This window comes from Lissotriton helveticus, chromosome 11, assembly GCF_964261635.1.
Source record: "Lissotriton helveticus chromosome 11, aLisHel1.1, whole genome shotgun sequence".
NCBI lineage: Eukaryota > Metazoa > Chordata > Amphibia > Caudata > Salamandridae > Lissotriton > Lissotriton helveticus.
In genome coordinates, this window is record NC_136072.1 from 1000437614 (window position 1) to 1000462805 (window position 25192).

The 25192-nt window shown below is 45.6% G+C and overlaps 1 protein-coding gene across 1 annotated transcript in view; it reads left to right on the forward strand.

The window, feature by feature from the left end:
- Positions 1 to 25192, forward strand: part of MMAB (metabolism of cobalamin associated B) — a 137852-nt gene that overhangs the window by 66156 nt on the left and 46504 nt on the right. Inside the window, exons 4-7 of the mRNA XM_078667362.1 lie at positions 14208 to 14265; positions 17607 to 17679; positions 21533 to 21630; positions 22523 to 22587. Coding sequence (XP_078523488.1) covers positions 14208 to 14265; positions 17607 to 17679; positions 21533 to 21630; positions 22523 to 22587 — 294 coding nt within the window. The remainder of the gene's footprint in view (positions 1 to 14207; positions 14266 to 17606; positions 17680 to 21532; positions 21631 to 22522; positions 22588 to 25192) is intronic.

The window sequence follows — 25192 nt, forward strand, 5'->3', positions numbered from 1 at the left end:
TCCACCTGTTTAATTAACTCTGGTTGGCACTAAGTACAGTTTCTGCTCCTACAAAACAGGTACTGAATGATGTAATTTACAGTGCACTCCACCTGTTTAATTAACTCTGGTTGGCACTAAGTACATTTTCGTGCCAAGACTATGTTGCTTTTTGGAGCATAGACATATACACAAATGCTGCGAAAGTGTTACCTTTACAGGAATGTGTCAAAACCTATGACTGTAGCTTAAGATATCTCTTCAAGGATCCAGATCTCAGCTCACAAGTACAAATTTCGTGTGGGCAGGATGTCTTCATACATCCTATTAGATCCTCAGTATCGATTGCAGATGTGTCCACTTATGGGGAAAGCATTTCTATGGTGGATGCTGGAAAATAACATCTTTGTGCAGGACAGAACAGACATGCTCAAGATCCACAATTTCATTTAACAATAGAGGTTGGGGCGCTTATTATGTTCAAGAGGATGAAACAAGCAGCCTTTAAAATCAACAGGAACAGTCTCTTTGTATAAATGTGATACTGTTAAGAGCAGTCAGACGTGTACTAAAGGAATTCTTACTGCACAGCCAGAATCAGGATATCTGCATAGGAACGGACAGCATAACCGCTCTCCATTACAGTGTTGAACAAAATCTCATATCCTGTCCCGATAAGTGCATCGCCTGCAGCATTAGGTTCTATGTGACAAAGTCCTTTTGTCAATGGAACATATTCCAGGTCTCCACAGTGTATGGGCAGACAACTTGAGCAGGAAGGACACTGATTGTCACGTTTCGGAAATGGATTCAAGGCCAGTATACATAGTTCATCAGGGATGGAGAACTCCACTGCTAGAGATCTCTGCTATTCAAAAAAATGCGAAATGCCAACTCTTCGCAAGACGGTTGTGCTGACTAGGAACTCTGAGAAGCACTTTCGATGTCCTTGTCAGGCATCTTTGCTTATGCTTTTCCACAGATTCCAAGGATTCCCAGAATTCAATGGAAAGCTAAACTGGAATCCTGCTGGCTTAAGATGATTGCCTTAGCTTGGGCCAGTCAGGTCCTGTACATGGAACCTTGGAACCTATTTGTGGACAAGCCGATACAGGGTGAAGTGAATCCTTACCTCCTGATGAAAGACCAGTGTTGCATCCTAACCTACTTTCCTCCACTTAACTGCCTGGCTGCTTCAGAAATAGAATTTTGAACCTTGAACATAACTCGAAATGCCTAAGGATTCTACATTCTTATTTGAGGTTTTGTACCTGAATGAGAATATACAACCTCTATGTACTTAACTTGTCTCCTCAGGATTGTATGTCTTATCTACCCCACTTGGCTGATTCCAGACTATGTTACTCTTCAGTAAGAGTTAATTTGGCAGCTTTTCCCAGACACCTATGAATTCTGTCTAAACCATTTTTGTATTCCGCCAGAATTATTAAATCATTTATGAAATGATTGTTCAGAACCTTGTCTCCATGAGTTAGACAACCTCCCATTTAGTAACTGCATACAGTGCAAGTGGCACTTGTCAGAAGCCCTTTGGAACCTGTGTGCAAGTACTCCGAACAGAGGCTATAATGGAAGACTGCTCTTCTCTGTGGAATATCTTTAGCCAGGCATGTGGGAAAAATGCAGGCCTTTTCAGTGCACCATTACATTCCATACAGAGGTATGTTAACCAGCGATCCACACTTCATTCTAAAAGTTCATTCACCATTTCACCTAAATGAAATAGTCCTTTTGCCAGCATTCTTCGATAAGCTGTTCACTCTGTCCACTGTCATTAAATGCTAAACCTTGGGTAAATATTGCCTAAAGGTTTATATTGCCATAACAGGCTCTTTTTTGCAAATAGGACTCACTCTGTATTGTTTAGTAATGCATATAAAGGGTTGCCTTGTTTAAATGTATTTTTTTTTAACAAATGATTTCTCTGGATTTTTTCATGCATAATATTTTGCCATTCCAAGTCTGGCAGGCCACTGGTTCGGAAAATGTCAGTTTGCTAAAAAAAAAAAAAAAAAAAAAAAATGTAATAGCAACCGTAACTGCACTGACTTTTTGTGTTAAGTAAGCTACGATCCTGAAGTGTTGTTCACAGTCCTATGCAAACCTGCAATATGGGTGTTCATGCACTGCGTCACTAATTATCACGTCCTCTATATCTATTCCTTGTCAGAGACAGCTGCTAGACAAGATGTGCTACACAATCTTATTGTCAGAATTGCTTTTTTTCACCCCTGAGGCGGAAGCCGGGGGTTTCTCTTCTCTTTCCCTTTCGCTCACGGGCAGTACTTGACGTGATTGTGGTCAGATATATTTTTAAAGACAGAAAATATTTTATAAGTGTAAAATATTTTAATAGCGCATTTTTACCTACCTGCACTTCTGTCCCCTCTGGGCAAGATTTACGTTGTTCCGAGGCCCCTTGTCTCCATTCCGGACCGGTGCAGCCGATGTTGGGGCTGACGCCGGCAGGCTTCGAGGGTCGCCATATTGGGGGAAGGAGTAGGGCTGCAGTCCAGTAGTTGGACGCTTCCCGCCCGCCCGACCAGACCAGGTATTTAATCCCGGTGCTCGAGGCAGGCTTCAGAATTGCTTTTTTTCACCCCTGAGGCGGAAGCCGGGGGTTTCTCTTCTCTTTCCCTTTCGCTTACGGGCAGTACTTGACGTGATTGTGGTCAGATATATTTTTAAAGACAGAAAATATTTTAAAAGTGTAAATTATTTTAATAGCGCATTTTTACCTACCTGCACTTCTGTCCCCTCGGGGCAAGATTTACGTTGTTCCGAGGCCCCTTGTCTCCATTCCGGACCAGTGCAGCCGATGTTGGGGCTGACGCCGGCAGGCTTCGAGGGTCGCCATATTGGGGGAAGGAGTAGGGCTGCGGTCCAGTAGTTGGACGCTTCCCACCCGCCTCCCACTCTATAAAAAGATGACACCCTCCCGTCCGCGCAGCGGGCGGGCGCAGCGGGCGCGCCGGCGGCGCGCCAAAGGCAAGCCCGTCTGCGCCCGTCTGCGCCCGTCTGCGCCCGTCCGTGCACGGCCGGGGACAGGGGCCAGTCCCCCTGGTCAAATCAAAGCTAGACTATGTTGGACTTCCCAGCAACTACGTGACATGCGTCCCGGTTTGGCTAAAGGCTGTTTTCACAGTCTTAATGTAGAGGAAACTAATAGCTGCAAAGTCTGCCATTATACGTGGCAGACCAGACCCCCTCCCAGAGAAGAGCATACCAGGCTCTTATGTGGGCTACTTAACACCAGATCCATGAGGAAACACAGCCTGGATATTCATGATCTATTATTAGATATGAAACTCGACTTATTGTTCCTCACAGAAACCTGGTTGGATTCCAATTCTGGCCCAGATATAGTCGCCTCTCTCCCTACGGAATACAGTATGGCCCATCTGGACAGGATTGAGGGAAGAGGTGGGGGGATAGCTGTCATCTTTAAACAACCATTGACATGCCAACTTGATCACTTCCCCATAGCTGAAGGCGAGTTAGGAGCCTTCAATATTAAAGTCAACATGGGGAATACGGTGAACGGCTTACTAATCTACCGGCCCCCGGGTCCCTCGACCCAGTTCACTACTCGTCTGATTGACGGTATCACAGAAACTGCCCTACGCAGAGATAAGTTCTTGCTTCTAGGCGATCTCAATATTCACCTAGATAATCTAGCTGATAAAGCAGTCACCGATTTCTATCAGCAACTTTCTTCCCTCCAACTATCCGCTGAATCCAAAGCCCCCACCCACTCAAAAGGCCACTTGTTGGATCCAATATTTGCCAACTGGGATGGTGTAAAAATTCATTCTCCTATCCCTGTGGTCTGGTCCGATCATTTTGTAGTTCCATTCACATTATCCATCCCAGCTATAAACACACACAAACCCCAGTGTACCAAATACCTTAGTCGGAAATGGACTACATTCTCCCAAGCGAAATTTGATTCGGCCCTTACTATAGGTGGCAGACCAGGTGGGGAAGATGCGGTTACTGCATCTGATAGACTTGATGAGCGCATAACTATGGCCCTGGACGTTACTGCTCCACTCTGTCAAAAAAAAACCCTATAGTAGATCGCATAAATCGCCCCCTTGGTTTAGTGAGGAACTCCGCTTAGTTAAAGCGGAATGCAAGAAATTAGAACGACAATGGAGGGTTGCCTATCTAGACCAAGCTAAACTGAAATACAAAGGCAGACGCAGGGAATATCACATTCTCATTAGACGCGCCAAAACTAAGCACTTTTCAGATAGGATTGGAGAAGCCCACAACTCCACCAAGGAGCTATTTAAAATCTACCAGGAAATTTCCATGTGTAGCTCCTCTGTCGATCCCTCACTGAGCTCAGTTGAGTCCTGCAATCGTATTGCTACCTACTTCTCCGATAAAGTGGCTAACATCTATTCTGCTTTTGCAGGGGGGAAGGAAAAGGCAACTGAGTTCAGGAAACCTGCTAACTTAGATGCAGGCACAAATAGATTATGCAATTTTGTGATTCCATCGCCTAATGAGCTGCAGCGGATTTGTCGCTCGATTAAGTCCGGGTCTCCTTGTGACCCAGCATCGCCGAAACTTCTTGGTCGAAGCATTGAAACTTTAGAACCTTACATTAGAGATGTTCTTGACATCTCCTTTAAGACCTGCACTGTACCCAAAAAATGGAAGCAAGCAATTGTACTCCCGCTCCAAAAAAAAGCTAACCTTAGCTGGGACAGGTTGGACAACCTGAGACCCATTTCCCTTCTTCCTTATATGGCCAAGGTGGCAGAAAAGGTGGTCAACTCTCAAATTATGACCTTTGTGGATGAATCCAATCTTCTCCCCCCTACGCAGTTTGGATTCCGTCCTCGCCACTCCACAGAGTCTGCGCTCCTTATGGCCACCGAGACCATCAGGCAAGGAGTTGATGAGGGTCAAACTATGGCACTCATCTTACTTGACCTTAGTGCCGCCTTTGACTCTGTAGCACACTCCATCTTGCTACAGTGTCTCAATAAGGGAGGAATCAACGGGAGGGCACTTAGATGGCTACAATCCTTTATGATGGAAAGAGGCTTCCAGGTCAGACAGGGTGAATGCTACTCCAAGCTATTCCATCTCGACCAAGGGGTTCCCCAGGGCTCTGCCCTTAGCCCCACCCTGTTTAACCTGTATGCGTCTCCTGTAGCCACTATTGTGGAGAGATACAATATCCAACTTGTATCTTATGCTGACGACACGCAGCTGGCCATCTCCCTATCACGGGCGCCCGGCACCGCAGCCGCCAACTTCAGTGCTTGCATGCAGGAGCTAGCCTCCTGGATGTCTAACAACTGCCTGAAGTTGAATGGCTCCAAGACTGAGGTGCTCGTGGTGGGGAGGAGTCCATCTGTGTGGTCCTCCGCATGGTGGCCAGACTGCTTGGGCCCTACACCTATGCCAGCTCAACAGGCCAAAAATCTGGGGGTTTTGTTTGACTCCGAACTATCGTTTACGCCCCAGATCAATCGGGTAGTGGGAATGTGTTTTGGAGTACTCAAAACCCTGCGTAGGGTCCTTGATATGCTCCCTGTTGGAGACAGACAGACCCTCGTGCATGCCTTGGTAACATCAAGACTGGATTATGCTAATCTCCTGTACCTGGGTAGTACGGTCAGCAGTATTAACCGTCTCCAGGTGCTGCAGAATGCAGCAGCCAGGTTGGTGCTAAGGCTCCCGAGACGTACCTCCTCCAAAGCGGCCTTAAAATCTCTCCACTGGCTACCGATCTGTGAAAGGATCAAATACAAAGCCCTCTGCGGATGCCAGCGTATCTTAGGAGGCAAAGCACCCGCCCCTTTGAACGGTCTTATTACTCCCTACAGACCAGAGCGGATGCTTAGATCCTCCGACACTGGCTTGGTCGCTGTCCCCAAAATCCGCAGAGCCCGCATGGGTGGAAGATCGTTCCGTTTTCTTGCCGCCAAGAATTGGAACTTACTGCCGATTGAACTACGCCTGGAACCCTCTGAGCCCAAATTCCGCAGAGCCCTCAAAACACATCTGTTCCGCCTAGCACTGCCCTAGCTCCTCTTCCCTCACTTTCCCTCCCTTACTAAAGCAATCTTAGCGCAGGGACACGCCGGTGAGCGTAACTAAGCGCTTTATAAAATTCCAAAATAAATTTCATTTAGGTGACCCTCTTCCTCCAATCCTTTGTTATTACTAACTTGTCGGTATTCATAAATCTGATAGAGACGCATAGCTGCAGATTCCTTAACTTAGAATATCCCCAGGCGTCAGACTGAATCCGGAAAACTTTCCGCAGCAGCACCTCTGCGCCCCTAGTCGGCTCCGCCCTGACTTCGTCCACGAACGTGACATCAGCGGAACCATATATGCCCCTCTCAGTGCGCTGACGTCAGTTTTCTTATGTTCCTCATCCCAATGCGGATCCTGGAAACCCAGCTGTTCCTTGGCCTGTTTTTCGGGTCTTCTTGACACCTTCGGCATCCTGGAACAATGTGCAATGCCTTCGGGGTTTAAGGCGTGTAAGACCTGTGCACGTCAGATATCTGTAACGGACCCATACGCTATCTGTATGTGGTGCCTGGGAGTGCATCACGACTCCAAAGAGTGCGACGCCTGTCAGCGAATGAAACTTAAGTCCTAACTGGAGCGGCATATAAAATTGCTGGCCGCACAGCTGTCCGGGCCTGCTCCTTCGCTTCGGCGCACTCTCTCGGGATCGATCCATTCCCGAGGTCGTTCCTGCAGACGTCTTTCGGAGGTGGGTAAGCACAAGCGTAATTCGCAGAGGTCTTCTTCCCATACACATGACGCTGGCGCCCGCTCTTCTCGCTCCTTGCCGGGCACGGGCGTCCGGCAGTCGCATCCTCCGTACCCTCCCTTTCGGGGTGCTAAGCGACACTGGCCCAATTGAAGGCTTATTCCAAAGCACACCACTCTTACTTAGGTTCACCTCCTCTCCCTGGTGGTCCCATAGAGGTGGAAGGCACTCATGTCAGGTCCTCGCTGGTGCATTCGTCGTCGGCGCAGGCTGTGTGCATCGACTCCGGTTCCAGATCCAATACGACGCAGACGGGACACGGCCCGGAGGGCCCTCCCAGTCGCCCGTCTAGCCCACCCGTTCAGTTTCCGCATAACCCTGAGCGGCTTCCTGCACTGACGTCAGAGGCGGCGCAGGGCTCGACGCCCTGTTCCCCACGTGTTGCAGTGGGGTCGACGTCAGATGGCTCCGAGTCCCCTTTGGAGGTCATCGACGTCCACACGACTCCAACTCGACGTCGGTCGCTGCCGGTGCCAACGTCCATGCCTCCTCTATTACATGAGGTTGGTGTCCCACCGACTCCTCAGAAGTCAATGCGACTCCCATACGGCATTGGTCAACGCCGGTGCCGGCGTCGGTGCCTACACCTCCTCTTATGCAGGAGGTTGAAGCTCCTCTGGACTCCCAAGATCTGAGGTTGTTTCGGTCCATGGTGCAGGTACCTTGTGCGGCGTGGCCTCTAGATCAGCATCTGGCTCCTCCACTTTTGCTGTCTAGTGGACAGGTTAGTCTCCAACCGTCTCCTACCGATGGTTTATTATCACCTCCCCGGATGGCAACTGAGGCTAGCCTATGCACAAGCTATTCACAGGGCGGCAGCTATACTTAATTTTCAGCCCCCTGTGGTTTCCCTGGCTTCTGATCCCTTGTTAGATCTTCTCCACATGGAGCCGGTTGAGGTGGAACCTTTGCTGCCCCTTGGGGCATTTTTGTTTGACATCCTGCTGAGCACATGGCGAGGCCTTCCTCTGGTGGCCCTTGGGCCATGGCTCGTCGACACCATCCTGCCCCGGATGATCCGCTCTGCCTATCCCTTCACCCTAGAGTTCAGGGCCTAGTTGTTCAGGGGGCTTTTGACTTAGTCTTCCTCCTCATTACCATTGTTAGCGCCCACCAGGGGGTCCAGGTGGTTGGACGTGTGTGTCACCAGCTTTTCGCCCCTGCCAGTGCTGGCATCCGCGCATTGAATACGGCTTGCGTGTTTGCACACACATCCTCTACACTTTGGGACTTGGTCGAGAACCTTTTTCCTTCTATTTAACATGGCCCGCCGGTGGCATTTTGCATAATGGCAGGGAAATGAAGCAATTTTCCCTCCGCTCTTCCCTTGACACCACTGACTCGGTGGGACGAGCTGTTGCTCAGTCTGTAGCATTGCGCCGCCATGCTTGGCTGCGCGACAGTCGTTTCCCAGACAATGTAAGGGATGCTCTTAAAGATCTACCATTCAATGGCGTGGACCTTTTCGACAGCCACACGGATTCAGTGGTCTCCTGCATCATGTCTGGGCTACCGTGACTCTTGCGGCGCATCCTTCTGCCTTACGGTGTCTTTTTATTCTGCGTAGGCGATGTTGCCTTGTAGGTTTGATTTTCCAACATGTCCCAGGTTCTTTGCCTAGCATCCGGATGGGGTAAGCGGTTGTTCCGCCATCCGAGTATTCGTTCAGTCCAGCCGGACGGCTGGTTCGGTCTTTACTTCCTGCCCTCTGAATGTGTTCTTTGCCCAAGAGGACTCCCCTCGCAGGGGTTAAGACTTATCCTATGTGGGGTATCTGCTGGCTATTGGGTGACTGCCTTAGCCTTAGTACGCTCCTATGGAGCCTTCCTCATGGACATCCGTCTGGGGGTCAGGTCGTCCTATTTTTCTACTGCGATCCTTCCATTCGCATCGTTCTATTACACTTCGGTTGCGATTGGCTCCAGTTGTATGTAGTGCTTCTATGCCTAGGCATGGGTTCCTTTCCGTGCTGCCTCTCCCTCGCCTGCCTTGATGAGGTCCTTATGTTTTTTCGGCGTTGCAGTGATCCTCTGCTCTATCGTGGCTGCTCTTCTTTTGACGGCCACAGTCTTTCAGGGCCCTTGTTCCCTGCACTTCAGGCACAGTTCTTTCACGGCTGACGCCCTGTCCTCGCTTTGCACCAGGGACAAAAGCCGCTGTGTGGCACGTTTATTACTATTAGCTCACTTGTATACACAGCCCTTACGGGGCTCGTCTTTCAAGGTAGCGGATCTGCCATGTCCGTCTCTGCTGTACATTGTCTTATGGCCTAGTTTCCTGGCCACTTTCCCAAAAGCAGTTTTTTACACATCCCTGTTGCTTCCACACAGGTGTTTTCCACACTTCTTCTTTGGGTTCATTCTATAACACTCACAAGGGGAGTGTTCTATTCAAGATACTCGCTTCTTGGGTCCCGGGACCTTTAGGTTGGTGCCGACTGTTTCCACTATCGTGCCTAACTCCATCTACTCCTCAGTCTTGCGGGGGACCGTTGGTCCTCCCGGGCAATGGGCGGATGTCGCTTATGGACCTGGACATGTCTGTTGGTACTTTTCGCATGCCCCAGTCTATTGTTGTTGCGCTTCCTTTTTTTGAGCGTCCTACTTCTTATTCGATGTCTGCTGTGCTCTTACACAGTAGTATCGTTTTGGCAACGTTCCTTCATGTGGTTTCCGTGGTCTCCAGTCTGCTTGTGCTACAAGCTCTTATATGGGTGTCAAGCTTTCTGGTCCCATTTATGATGGTTACCTTCTTCCTGTTGCGTCTCTTGCATCTGGGCTGTTCATGCTACCCTATAGGAAGGTCTTGCTATACTCTATGTGGTCCTAACATCCACGCGGCCTGCTTATGTACCTTCTGGTCGTCCGCTTGACTATCATTCTTACTGTAAGTCTTGTTTGAGCTCATCTGCTGGTTGCTGTCAGCCCTTTCACATATCTGTAACAGACCGACTATGTACTGGCGTATCTTCTGTTCTCATACCACCGGCATTTTCTGACCGTAGGTTGGCATCCTGCCACTGCTCACACATGTAATTTTGCTGGTGCAGGTTTCAACAGTGCTTCTTTCCGCTGTTGTGCATACTGCACCGGCATGCGCTAACTCTGTCATACCATTTGCCATCTCTCTGGGTCTTACTTACGGTCGGCACGCCGGATCATTCGGATCTATCAGACCCTAGGTTCAATTCCACTTCTTGAGAAGTCCTTCCCTTTCCTTTTCACATCTACATGTCTGGTATGCGTTTTCTTTCTCACCCTGTATACATACGGGGGTTTTCAAGCTGTTCTTGGATGGCTTCTGGTGCCTTTGCCTCACCATGTTTTCCGCTCTTTTATGAGCTTCCTGATTTGGTGTGGCTGCACTGGCTTGCGGCCCCCCTGTGTTTTGTCACCTTGTTGCGGCTACGTTCCCTTGGGAACTTCATGGGGGTCAGTCGCAGACCCTCCTTCTCTATTGGTATGGCTTTGCTAGCTATTCTAAGTTAAGGAATCTGCGGCTAGATGTCTCTATCAGATGGACGAGTTACTTACCTTCAGTAACGATGTATCTAGTAGAGACAAAGTCTAGCCGCAGGGGAGGACGCCTGCCCGTCCTCCCCATTCTACGAGGACCTTTTCAGGTGGCGTTTTCTATGCTTACCTCCCTCCGGGTGGCTAACCTTTGTACAGGGTGACTTTTCACTTCACTCCGACACACTGTGTTCATTATGTTTTCACTGCTCTGCTCGGCCCATTCACTTGATTTTGGCGGTATGCTCATATGTTATGTGTTTTTCCAACCATGTACCTGGATTGTACGGTGTGGGATCTATTCAGGTTTTTGCCCACCCTCCACTCTTCCCTTCTCCGTCACCTTGGTTCAAGTCTAGGGGCTCTGCCACATTCTATCGGTCTTTTATTGGGGTTACAACATCTTTTTCTTGTGACGTCTTATGGTGAAATTGCCCTTGAATCCTATGTCTGGACTTGCTGTCCTTCATGGTTATACATTATAGTTGCAGACTGCTGTCGTCTGCCATGCTGTTTCTTCACATCTTCATCTGCCTCCACAGGTGGTTTGGCCTTCGTATTTGTGGGGTTGCTCCTCAGAGCGGCGCTGTGCTCTTTCCTTTTACTTTTTTAGGATACAGTGCCTGGCACGGTACTTTCTGATTCTCTTTTTCGTAATTTTTGCACACTGTTCCCATATTATCTTATCACAGTTTTTGGTGGTGGCTCCACTTGGTGGCGTGGAAAAGTTTCTCAGATGAAAACTGATGCGCTGGGAGGGGCATATATGGCTCTGCTGACGTCACGTCCTGGACGACGTCAGGGCAGAGCCGTGCATCGCCGCCCCGGCGTGCAGAGGTGCTGCTGCAGAAAGTTTTCCGGATCCAGTCTGATGCCTGGGGATATTCTAAGTTAAGGAATCTGTGGCTAGACGGTGTCTCTACCAGATACATCGTTACCGAAGGTAAGTAAGTCGTCCTTCAAGCATGTGAATCCATGAAAGAGCCAATACTGGAGAAGACACGCGCTACATACCTGTAGCTACAGTTTTCCTGAATTTTTTTGTTATGGGTTCACAATCAACTCTTCCTCCTCCCCTCCTCCCCTCCTAAGGCTCTTTATGCTGTTATGTGCTTAGAAAATCATAGCTATTAAGTATCTTGGAGAAAGTGGATCTCACCACCTAAAAATGAACTGAGATTAAAAAAATAACTGGGACCTTGGTAGCCAAAACACTGATCCAGGCTTATAGTTCAGTTTACAGTTACATGGGCAACAAGCCTCTGGTAGTTTCTGCCAAAGGGGCCACTGAGCATAGTCAAATGATAAACCAGCTATTTCTCTGACTCTCCAGTCTTAAGGATCCAAATGGTTGGTGCTGGAAATGAGCTACCACCCATAGTATATCCATTGTGGGTAGGAGCTTTAGCAGGCCCACATCTAGTGAATGGCTGGTAAGTGTCAAAGTTCAGGGCACAGTACTAGTATTGTTTTTAATTTATTCTTTGTTTGATTAATAATCTTACAATGTAATAACAAGCGTTCCAGCTATAAAAATCCAGGTTTAAAAAAGAACAAACGAATAAGTAGTTAAAACATGAGTAAATGATGCATTACTTTTTAAGTAGATTACATTTGATATCAGTTTCATAATAATATTTATATAGATGATACAGTACATGTCAATTTAATTTTGCTGGTCTAGTTTTGTTCACAGGACTAGTAGCTTATTTTACAGTACATTTAGTTACTATGCACAAATTTAAACCAATGTATCTCAGGAACCAGGAGAGATAGAAAAAAGGTTATGAAATCGAGATAATCCACCTCCAACAACATGACCCTAATCCAAGATCTAGAGTGAAATTGAAAAATCAGTATGTTGCGATGGGCTGGAAAAGGGGTGATGCAACACCATCATTGTTTGGGGATGGTAGCAGGCTCACCACACTTGTAGTTCTGGAATGACATCGGCTGGAACTTGCAAAGCATTTGTTTTCAGGTTAGTTGTGGTTATATGGGCATCAAGGTCCTGGTCACTCAATTCCGTGGGATACTCTCTACAGAGTTATCCAGAATATCGACCTTGCTCTTTGCCCTACTTGCAAAGGGCAGATCTGCGCCAAGTGGTATGCAGTACAGATTTCTCTTCTCTCAAACCAGTTTAAAGCCTCGGGCTTCCTAAAAAGACTTGGCCTTGGGGAAAATGGGTCATTAATAGCCCTGTTCCCAGCCACCAGAGTGCTTTCAGAAGTTCAAACAATACAACCTCCTGGTTCAAACAGGAGGGTATTCATCTAAATCTAAGCCACTGATGAGAAGGCATGGCCAATGAAGCTGAATTGTCAGAGTCAACAGGCAAGGGCAAGATGGCACCGCTCTTCACACAATGTCCAAGAGGTACAGGATCCTGGCGAAGTGCAATGTACAGAGTAGAGAATTTTTTAAGTTGTAAATAATCCATCTAGACCTAAGGTTCCCCTGTAGTAAGTGACTGTCATGTGCTACCCCTTCCCAGTGCCCTTATCCAGTTCAAGTTTGGAACTTTGAGTTTCCAAGGCTCAACTTTATATGTTTTAGGTAAGACTAGAGTCTAAGAAGTTATTCCCAAGTGTGCTTCCAGAAAAGCAAAATAGTTGCTTCAAGACTTTTAAGACGTTAAGCACCTCAAAGTATGAGCTCTGCAGGGTTGATTATACCTGCTTTGGCACGAATGGGAAGCAGATTATGAATGCCAGCTGCCGTGCTTCCAGCTAAAAGGCCTTGCGAGCCATGCAAATGTAAGGGAGGAATGTGTTTTCTGCAGTTTCTTAGGTCTTAAAACTAAATTGGCTTCAGATGGTAAACAGAAAATGTTAAGGAACACAAAAATTCCCATCACCTCTTTGATACTGGCAAAGCAGGCCCGTTACATATTATCTTTGCAGCCGAAACATCTTCTGTCTAGCAATCCTTTTAGAGTGTGTGGTTTTACTTCACATGAGAACGTAATTCACTTCTGGCATTTAGCAAGTCCTTCTTAGATCATCGTAGATGGCTTTGTTTAGGTCTATATAAAAGTCAAATGAGGTATCTGATGGTTGACTCTAGCTATTCTTCTGGTTCCATTTCCAGGACTAGTGCAGTGGTAGAGAACCGATATGATTGCAGCTGAATGTCCCAGCGTTCAGTGGTAGGACTCTTCACTGTGAAGATAGCAGTGCGATCTGGACTAGTCCAGAGTTAGTCTCATCATGTTCTCCACCAATTCCTAAGAAAGACCAGGACGCCTCTGATTCCTTTCAGCTGCTTTTAGTCAAGGCAGCCCGTTAGGACACACACTGTTTAGGTATGGCTAATCATAGGTATTCGGTCAATTAAGGGTGTTTTTAAGTTCTTTTGAAAGTGGTACATTACAGTTTAATATAGTTTGCGGTTTACATTCCTACTGTGCTGAATTGATTTCACAATAAATCTGCAATATCGTGCCTTTTTCTCATCCTGCTACAAAATAACCGAGCAGGTTGATGACTTTAGAGAGCACTGCTGAGCTTTTCTGTGGAAACTCAAGACATTTCTTTATCAGTTAGTGATTTGTTTGTGAGTTTTTCGTGAGTCAACACCTGATCCTGTCGATATTAACACTGGAAGATCGATATTGACTAGCAATTTATCTTTCTGCTAAATGTGATGCAAAGTGCCTTAAATACCTCTAGGTGAACTCATGAGTTTGACATGTTCTAATTCATCATTAAAACAAATCCGTGTATACCGATTTAAACAACTTTGTGCCTGATCTATTTTCTTTCCCAATTTTCTCTGTGCAACGGTAATGTATTCATTTTGCAGAGTAGTAATAATGCACCCAACTAATAGCTTCAGCTAATTATCTGCTTTCTTTTACTTATGTATTTATTTTCCAGTCTCGCCAGGGAATTTTGTGTTGAGCATGGGCACACATTTGTAGAAGAACTTGACAAAGTAAGTAAAACTAACGTGATTTTGTTTTTGTTTGTTTAGCTTCCCTCCCCAGTTGATATACCTGGTTAATAAAAGGCTTAGGGCCTTATTTATATGTTGGTGGTATTGGGACCTCCGTAGTGGTCAATGGCGGTCCCACTGACGCCATAGCGTCGGGCTTCCCACCCGATCATGATGGTGGCAGTGGGACCGCCAATGCCGCCAGGATCATGTGGCGGTGGGGAAAGCATGCAGGAATCTCTGCAGTGCCGATGCCAGCACCGGCGAGTAGATTCCGATCTGCCCTTTCTCCAAGCATTTCATTGCGGAGGACCCCACCATGAATTGCTTGGCAGAGACCCTGCCATGAAATGCCTGGCGAAAAGGCATGTAAAAGGCTCCCAACAAGGCCCCTGTGCACGTATGCCCATCGGGGCACGTGCGGGGGTGGGGGCACAAGATGTGCCCCCACAAAACTGCACGGTTGTGTGTGCGCTGTGTGGCAAGCACGACAATGTGCTTGCCACACAGTGCACAGACATGCTGGAGGCACTGTCACAGCGGTGGGATGCTCTTTAGGCTTACCTAAGAGCCAAACATTCCCTCCGCCCTGACACCACCGCTGCCGCAACGCCTTCCTTGGATTACTGTTGTAATCCAGCAGGTGGGACTGCAGATGGCTTGGCGGTCTTCCTCAAACCGCCACGGCGGTGGTCTAGCAGGAAAACCGCCAACATCTAAATCAGGCTCTGAGTTTTAGGCACCACAGTGTGATAGATTGAAGGGAGTCAAGATATGGAGTGGCTGACGAATGATCTAAATCTCAGGTCTTTGAATAGAGGCTCAACAATACAAGCATTTGTACGTTGCCAGAAAGGAGGATTTGAGGGTATAGAGCTGGCCACGTTCTGAAAAAGACTAAAGAAAGCACAAAATGCAAGTGTTTTGTCGAAGAGTAAAACACTTGAAGTCACAATATGAAATAGGCTGCACTATGAAGTGACATTAAGTACTACTCCATGATATGCCGGGAATAGCTGGGTTGATTAAAAATGCCCACCCACTTTTAAATCAGTTGGTAATGTAATTGTATTTGAAGTTTCAGACAACACATTCATTAGCATATTAGCCCTCTTTGTTTGCTGCTACCCACCCCAAGAATTGTGGTGTATGTACCAGTTGTTGTCCTCCGTCTAATACTGTTGAAGCCCAATACCCTGTACTAAATACTAGTAGTCTTAGTCCCTTTTCTGCAGTCATGAGAGCCAGCTATCATGATATACTAATTTCAAATTCAGCTGCCTTTTGTTATCTGCTATTTTTACACAAGTCCATTGTGGACATGGCACTGAGACAACCACAGCGGAATTCCTTGGCAAATTTCTTGACTGTGTTGAAAGTGGCTAAGACTGTCAGGAGTCATTGCTGTATTCCCCAGTCACATCCCATCATAGGGCCCGATTTAAGAGTTTGACGGTGCAGCGGCGGGACTGCCCGGCAGCCGCACCTGCCAAACCCGTGCGAGAACCACCCTCCAAATAATGACTTTTCCTGTCATTGGCGGGCGATTCTTTTACCGTTCCCACGGCTGTGCCTCTAAAATAGGCACCGCAATGGGAACGTCAAAGGAAATTCCTGCACAGCATGGACTCGAAAGTCCATGCCGTGCTGGAACTTCTGTGCATGCACATAGGGGGGCCCATATTGTACCCCCCTGTGTGCATCCACAAGGTGTGAGGCACTAGGGGGCCCTGCATGACCTCCATTAAATCAGTGGTGGAGAGGAAAGTCGGAATATGCTTGACAGAAGCCTCTTGGGCGGCGGTTTCTTAGCAGAGTTGGCAGTCCCAGCTTGTCACGACCACTAGGGTTGTAATGTGGCGGTCGCCAACACAAGTCTGGCGGTCCTCGGACAGCCAGACTCCTAATTAGGCCCATAGTGTCTTGCTGTGTGGGTAGCTCTTAGAGATGTAGGCGGCTGGAATGTTTTTCAGATTGTCTAAATCTTCTCTCCAGTACAGAACATGCACAGGATGCACTTTCATTTGACTGTCTTAAATAAGAGGTATTGGGGACATGCCAGAAGAATCTTCTACACCTCCTGTTGCAGGTGATCCATCAGTTGCTAAAATATTGTTTGTGATAAATTGCCTAGAGACACCTATAACTGGGAAGCCTTCTCTTAGATTAAGTGAACCCTCAGTAAACTGAATTTCTTCTGTCTGGTCCGTATTTAATCAAGCTAAATGTTAATGTGCATGTCTGGATCATATGCTTGCAATATATAAATTGAAAATCATGTGAATGCAACAGCGAGCATCTGCAAACTTAGAATGGGCTAGGCACTTGTGTTCTGCGCATCCTGTTGTCCGGCCTGTGACAAACTCAAGGTGGCAGAGTGAATGCAGTGTACTGAATAAATAGGATGAACTTCCAATTATCTGTAGATGAATGAATATTGCACTGTAATGCTGACGTGGGGTGAATTGCCATTAAATGTGCAGTCTGTAAGGTCCTGGTTTTGCAATCCAAGAGAATAGAAAGCAGCAATGAGAAAGCAAGAGATCACAGTTGATCATATTTTATTGTATCCTGGCGACAGGATGGAGTCTTTTGCGATAGAATGGTTAGTGAGTAGGCAGATGGTTATGAAGTGGTTCTACAAATAAGGTGACAATCAGAAAAAGATATCACCAGTAAGGTCGTTGGTTCACATCTTATACCAGCTACACCCTTTCCAAATGACACATGTCTCTTTTATAAGCAATATGATTCCCGGGACAGCACTGAATCGGAAATAGCGTCGCTACACAAAATGTAGTAATTAATTACCAACTTCATTCTTTAAGTAGTCAGAGGGTACACTTCATGCTATGTTGATGTATGCATTTAACTTTTGTCTGACATTTGTTGGTCACTTCTATTAATCATGGTACTCTGGTATTAATGCCAACTGCGTACTTTAAAAAGATACAAGATAAAAAACAAATATACATCCACAAGTCCGGCTCATGTCGATAGTGACAGAGTCATTACTATTGGGCAGTTTGCAATGTCAAATGATTTTAGATCACTTTCAAGTTTCCAGTGAATACTTGACCACCTCACTAGGAAATTACTGTTGAGACTAGTTCAATCCTTCATGCCATTCTCAGCCGTCCAGTAGAAGACGTCCACATAGCTGTGAGTTACAAAAACAAAGTCCAAGAATGTGAGAGACTTGCTCTTCCGGTGTCAAAAGTGTGCAGGATCCATGCATACACAGATGTGTTATATTCAGTATGGTTCTATGCTTATACACACACAAAATAGTAATAATCTCTTCAATTGACTTATAGTGCATGCTTATCTTTTGTTTTTAGATCCAGTGTATGTTACAAGATATTGGCTCCAATATTGCAACTCCATTATCTTCAGCAAGAGAAAACCACTTAAGTAATTCTTCAATCTTTTTTTCTATGTAATGTTTGATTGTAAAGTGGACTTGTACAACATTTTAAGGCTTCAAGTCAGTGTTCCAAATGATTATTCAGTTAAATATGTGCTACATGCATAATTGTGAGGCCTGATTTATCCGTAGACTATGTGTCCCGGCTTATGAATCCCTTATTGATTTCTTGTTCATAGGTTGAAGACAAATCAAAGTATTGCAGATTCATAATGTGAATCTGATATATAGAAATATTAGATACAGGGCTGTCTTACCCTCGGGCTGCCCTTTAGGTAATCATGGCTTGCCAATGCTAACTAGAATTTATGTAAATGAAGTCCATTGAACAGAAACTGGGCCACAGAAATGAACCATTAAGACGTAAGTGAAACTTGTTGGCTAACTTGAAGTCCTCATATGTGCAGCCATTTTCTAGAACTATTTTGATAAAGAAGTCAGTGAGTGGAAGTTAAAAAATAATGTAGGTCAACTTCAGGTGAGGTAGCACTAACAGAAACAAAGAAGGTATGATTCAGTTTGCTTTAGTTGCACAAATCACTGTAGGATACATGAAAAACATCGAAACTAATGAGGCGTGAAACTATCTACAAATATGTACCCATGTTAAGACGATTGGTTTGTGAAAATGAGCGTTTCTGGAATCTCAATTTTAAAATAGGTTAAGGATTACTCTGGAAGACTTTATTCCGTTGGGTACCTTACCTAAGTAAAATACTAAAGGAGGGGTAGTGTGTTCTGTGATCTATGTGGCAGAATACCTGCTCTACTCCCAGAAGGTCGACATGTTTCTCGCCTTGTAATCGTCAATGTAAGTTCGGTGGCGATTCTTCAGGACCGTGCATAAAACAATTTGTGAAAAAATATATAAGCTATCTACATAAAAGTGTGGTAAGTGTACTATGCTACTTGCCACTGTCACTCGCCCTTTAAGAGTGCCCGTTGGGCATTGCAGCGCCGGCCCAACGAGGAGCAGGCTCATATGATGAAGCATGACACCTAGCTTGCTGGGTGTGTGAGAGCCCTAGTTCCGAGAGGAGGAATTCCCCTCCACCTTTATTTTGACCCCTGTTTTATATACTTTACCAGACATACTAGTCTTGGTTTTGTTCGGTGAACAATATTTCACCCAGGAACTGCGTACTCTTCTTTGTTTCACTGCACAGACTAACCAGTCATGAAGGAAAGGAAGCATGCAAATTCTCTATGAGGAAAAATCCTTAAACGTCCTTAAACCCAAATGAAAAAGGCAAACCAAGGGAACGAGTATCATAGTGAGTACCAGTGGTCAGGGTGCTAGAGCACTCTGAATTTATTTTCCCACAGGAATGCCACATTGCTAAAGCTTGCCATGTTTGGAATATGGAGGTGTGGAAATGGACATCTTGCAAGTAGATTGAAGAGAACTCCTCAACGATATTAGAGGTTTGATGTTCTACAGGCTAGTCTGTATTCCACAATACTTTCTATCAGGTTAGAAGTCTATAATTCCACCTGATGACTAAATCCAAGATTGACAGCACTCTTGTTTGGCACACCTCCCTCGAAATCGGGATAATGGTACATTCCAGCACTTCCTGAATGCCCCATGTGAATGACTTACACATGCAGAGATTCTTGAACAAATCTTAGTGAAGTGGAACATTCACACAATAAAATACATCTAGTACTTGTTAGCCCCTTGCACTATGCACCCTGATGTGGAAGAAGAGCAGAATTTGCAGAGCCCCAGGAATACAGTCCACGGTCAACGGCGTAGAAACATACTTGGAAAAGTGAGAAAGACAGAAGATCATCTTCTCAGAGGCCAACCACTTGCTTTACCTGATTGTTTCGGCCTAGAAGAAAAATGTAGAGCCTAGAGAGGGGGATATCAAGCAAGTAGCCTAGGGATGTACAGGACGGCCAGCTTCTAGTACTTGATCTGCTATTTAAATAGTTCTTGAGCATTGAGACCAAAGAATTCTGGCCCAGAAAACTAAACTTCACTAACATTATTCTCTGCATTAACATGCAACATAGAGGATGTGTAAGATGCACTGAGTCTGTTAAAATAAAGTCCAGCGTAAACTGGATTTGTTTCTCACTAAAGTCAGTGGCAGGGAATCGACTGCGCCCCTACTGTACTCCAAGCAAACCCTCTAAATCTTGCATGAGACCACACACAGCATAGACTGAGTAGGTCCTGGAGCGTAAGGCAAATATTTGAGCGGCTTGTGGCTTTTGTTAATGATGTTCCCGTGTCTGATAGCATCTTCAGGGGAAACATCTTCAGAGGCTACTGTCAAGAACGGTGTGCATCTTCACTCTGATTAACGACTATTTGGGATTCTTATATCTTAAAGCATCCCTTTTGAATATCCTGACCGAGAGAAAAATGGATTAATGTCTTGAGGTTATTCCGCAAATACATTTGTGTCTGAGTTAGACCAACCTGTCCCAAAAGCCCAAGTTTTCCCAAGGTACATAACAGCCTCTGCTTTTTGATTCTTCGCCTTGGATTCTATCTTATGGTTGTCATGGAACATCGCCAACCTCCTGGTCTGGAAGAGTATCTGGACTGTTCCACAGTGACTGGAGTGGATGTGACTGGCCCTGACCAGATGGACACTGGAGAAGACTATGTGGCAGGTGCAGCATTTGGAATGGGTACAAGCACCGGAGCCCAATAGGAACAAAGATCGGCTTGGTCATAGTACTTGTAACAGAAGCTGGAATAGTCATGGAGAGAAGAGCTTTTCCTAGTGATGCATCTTCTGCAGATATCCACTTACAATTTGCAAAAATGTGCACGCCTTCAAAGCAAAATAATGCCAAGGTAAGTAGGTAGATTGCGATTCACCTTCCTCTGGAGTCATTGTCTGAAAAGCCAGAGGAAGCCTCTAGCCTAAGGTAACTCTGAGGTAGGAAACTTAATCAGCAATGCCTGCGCAGCAGGTGATCAATTGTCTTTCAGGACTGCTAAATCCTACTGGTTGGTATGAACACGCTGCAGAACACCACTTTTGTTCAATGTCTTCCAGCCCAGGCAGCAAAGTATCCCACACTGCAGGGTCCTCTGAATAAAAGAAACACCGAAAAGGGTCAGAATAACAGAGGTGCAGCACAATTAAGAAGCCTGCTTCACAAACCGGGCATTTATCAACGTGGTTTACCTCCTTATTCTCGACCCTGGAGAAGGAATCGAATCTATGGCATGTTTGTTTTCTATTTTTATTTAGTAAGCAAGAAGGGGCATTTTCATCATGTTGGAACACTTTTGTGATAGTAGGACTGGAACAAGGAAGAGGGAGAAAGTGATACTAGCCTTCTGAAGCTATTTGTGCAGACATATTTATTCAGGTAAGCTGGAAGCAAAGCTCAGAGATGGGAGTAAGACAGAAAATGTGCTGATCAACTTGAGTTTAGATTAAAGAAGAGCACTTCACAGGCGCAGTGCTCTGGGAGCGGACCTGCGCATACACCACCAGGTTTGCCTCTGAATGACCAGAAGCTCTGCTTCGGGTAGATTTGGAGGACTGCGAATTTAAATGAGGTCTGGTTGGCAGCATGGAGTCAGTTAAGAGTACTAACCCGGAGGGACGTGCCTTGCCTGACCAAGTCGCCTGCAGCAGTCTCCTGTAACTGGTCAAAGGATGAACCTGTAGTTTGAAAGGCATTGCCCATGTTATGGTGTCTGTAGCGCATTCATGAACGCTACAAAATGAGATGAAGCAAATAGAGAATTTATTCTGTTCTGAATTTGGAAGGACCGTGAAAGCATGAATGTCCGTGGCATCACCGGATGTTGTTTTTATTTCTTATTGCAAAAAAATCTATTTTCTTTTTACAATTTTGCAGAAAGGACAACATTCAATGAGAAGCCTGTTGAGGAACTAGAGCAGTGGATTGATAAATATTCTGATCAGCTGCCACCCCTTACAGCCTTCATTTTACCTGTAAGTCTTACCAACAGATCAAAATAACGTGCACTGCATGCGCAATAATGTGCCTCCTGTGTTATTTAAAATCCCTCTTCCTCTGCTGCAATCGATGGTTGCATTATGAGCTCATCAATGTTTTAAAAAAATCTCATGCAAGGCGTAAGTCTCTAGATTTAATTTGTGTTTGGAAAGGTGGCCATCCCCTGCCATGTTTGCTTTAGTCTTCTTTATGAAATCCAGTAGCCTGCGTTTTGTTTTTGTATGAACATCTGCTTCTCATCATGCCTTCATTCACTTATTTGTGCCTTCAGCGATTCACCCTCTTTTTTCCACTGCCTCTATCAGTCTTTCCCACCCAAAGCCAAAAAAACTTTTTGTTGGCCAATTACATCAGAAACATCAAATAATAACCTGCCCCAATCTTTGCATCTATTTGTACTATTTCAATGAGTTCCTGTTTTAGATTTTGTCTCCATACCGCAGGATGGAGGGTACAAATTCATTCTCAGTTGATATAAGGATGATTTGGCTATCCAAAGGTTGCCATTACTTCTTTAGAGAGTGTTGTTTGTTTGGTTGGAGGATCGATTTATTCAAAATTGGAAGCTACATTTTTGACGGTTAATATTGCGAAGTTTAAAATAAGCTGTGACGAAGGTAGTAAAGACCGGTACATATTGAGCCATGCTTGTTCCTGCATCCTTAGGTATGTGGGTGTGGTGTGTGTATGTATGTATATATAAATATATATATACACACATAGCTTTTGTGATGTGATATAAATGTGGCACATTTTTGTTTCATTAATTAGTCTTTTTTTTTTTACAGTGTCATCTAGGTAAAGTTACTTAATTGACAAGTTGGTGCTGCAATAACCTGTATTGTATTTTTGTTGTTTTATTTTTAGTCTGGCGGTAAAAGTAGTGCAGCACTCCATCTGGCAAGAGCTGTTTGTCGCAGAGCAGAAAGGTGGTAAGGAATGAACGCAAAGGCTTTAATTTTACTTTTATATTAAATTACCTGAAAAGAAAAGTACTTTTGGTCAATTTACGGAGCGAATTGCATTTTGTTAATGTCCATTGAAGATAAGCAGCTATTTCACTCTACCTGCAATCAAGATGTTAACTGAATAAAAATGCCAGTGAGAAGATGTTGTTCTACACTTGAAAGACAAACTGCAAATTTCTATCAAAATCTGTTTATCAGGGGCCAGTACTTCGGCTCTCCTGTGCAAGGTGGGTACACATCAGGCATTCAGCACTGAAGGCAGATGTACCAGTGGAAATTTAGGGTAGTTGACCCAGCTTACTCTGAAGCATGACTTAAGGCCACATGTATAATTATTTCTAATAGCGATTACCTAATTGCGAGTCTCTGCAAATCGCAATTAGGTAAACGCTATTTGAATGTATGAAACTCCATGAGTTTCATTTAGCGTTTCCTAATAGGTTACAAATCGACCAACCTCATTAATATTAATGAGACAGGTCGCAATTTGCGATCCATTAGGAATCGTTAAAATTAGAGGGATGGTGGCCTTATGGGGTCAGCAGGCCACCATGTCTATGATTGATTTTAAATAAAGCAATCTTTTTATTAAATGCAGCCCATTTCCTCTAAGAAAAAGAGGTTGCGTTTAAAAAAGGATAATGTAAGATTTTCTTTAAATTTTTTTAAGAGCAGGCAGTGCTCTAGACCACTGCCGGCTCTTAAAACTTTTTTTTATGAACATTCACAAACAGGAAGGGGTCCGCTAAGACCCCTTCCAGTTAGCGAATGGGTTACCACCTACCTGAATTTGGTGATAAAATGACAAATGTTTTGCAACTGTATTTCAGTCGCAAATTATTCCTACATAGCGCTGCGATTCAATAATAGGAAGGGACACCCCTTCCTAATACCAAATCATTATGTATTTGCAATTCCAAATTGCGATTCGGTAACATGTTACCGAATCACTAATTGAAATGAATAGATACCAAATCGCATTTTTACCAGTCGCAAACAGCTCACTTCTACGAATCGGACATTTGTGACCGGTAAGATGCATGTGGACCTTAGCAGGGAGTGCATGCATGCTGGAATCTGTATGATTGTGGCTGCGAAATAGCTGGAGCCCGTCCAGACTTCGTTTGCCACAGCAGTCTTAAGAGGCCCCAGTCCCTAGACAGCTTCTATGTGCTCGATCTTGCCTGTGAGCAAAGTCATGCATTGGACTATTGGGAGTATCACCGTTTCTTACTCAGTTGCAGTTGATTGTGCAGGGTGTGCATTTGAGAAGTGATACAAAAGGGGATGATGGACGGAGCGTTTGAGTAAATCAAACACTCACCCCCAGTCAACTGATCTGGGTTTAATCCATCACCATTCTTTAGCCCACTCAGCCACCCCATTTCAGACATGGCTATATGCAAATCAGTCTGACCCTGTGCCTCATGGGAACAGTCCGATTCAGAAAAGGGGTGGTGATGAACAGAGTGTCTGAATTAAGCAGACCACTCTTACCCAGTCCAAAGATCAGGGCTTGATCCATCACCGTTATTTAGCTCACTGCCCCATCCCAGCTCAGAACCTGGCTATATGCAAATTAGTCTGTCCCTGGCCCAGTGCATCATGGGAACAGGGCAGACCAAACTACCAAGCCAATTCTTCACCAGAAAGGAGACAAGCTTCCGGGGACCGGTTTCTGGCATTTCAGCCGTTGTCGGCCCGGCTTGCTTGAATCCTGATGGAGCAGTGAGCAAGGGACTCATGTCTGAGTATACCCTGCCACAACTATAGTGGCCAAAAACGATTCAGAAAAGGGGTGGTGATGAACAGAGTGTCTGAATTAAGCAGACCACTCTTACCCAGTCCAAAGATCAGGGCTTGATCCATCACCGTTATTTAGCTCACTGCCCCATCCCAGCTCAGAACCTGGCTATATGCAAATTAGTCTGTCCCTGGCCCAGTGCATCATGGGAACAGGGCAGACCAAACTACCAAGCCAATTCTTCACCAGAAAGGAGACAAGCTTCCGGGGACCGGTTTCTGGCATTTCAGCCGTCGTCGGCCCGGCTTGCTTGAATCCTGATGGAGCAGTGAGCAAGGGACTCATGTCTGAGTATACCCTGCCACACCTATAGTGGCCAAAAACGATTCAGAAAAGGGGTGGTGATGAACAGAGTGTCTGAATTAAGCAGACCACTCTTACCCAGTCCAAAGATCAGGGCTTGATCCATCACCGTTATTTAGCTCACTGCCCCATCCCAGCTCAGAACCTGGCTATATGCAAATTAGTCTGTCCCTGGCCCAGTGCATCATGGGAACAGGGCAGACCAAACTACCAAGCCAATTCTTCACCAGAAAGGAGACAAGCTTCCGGGGACCGGTTTCTGGCATTTCAGCCGTCGTCGGCCCGGCTTGCTTGAATCCTGATGGAGCAGTGAGCAAGGGACTCATGTCTGAGTATACCCTGCCACACCTATAGTGGCCAAAAACGATTCAGAAAAGGGGTGGTGATGAACAGAGTGTCTGAATTAAGCAGACCACTCTTACCCAGTCCAAAGATCAGGGCTTGATCCATCACCGTTATTTA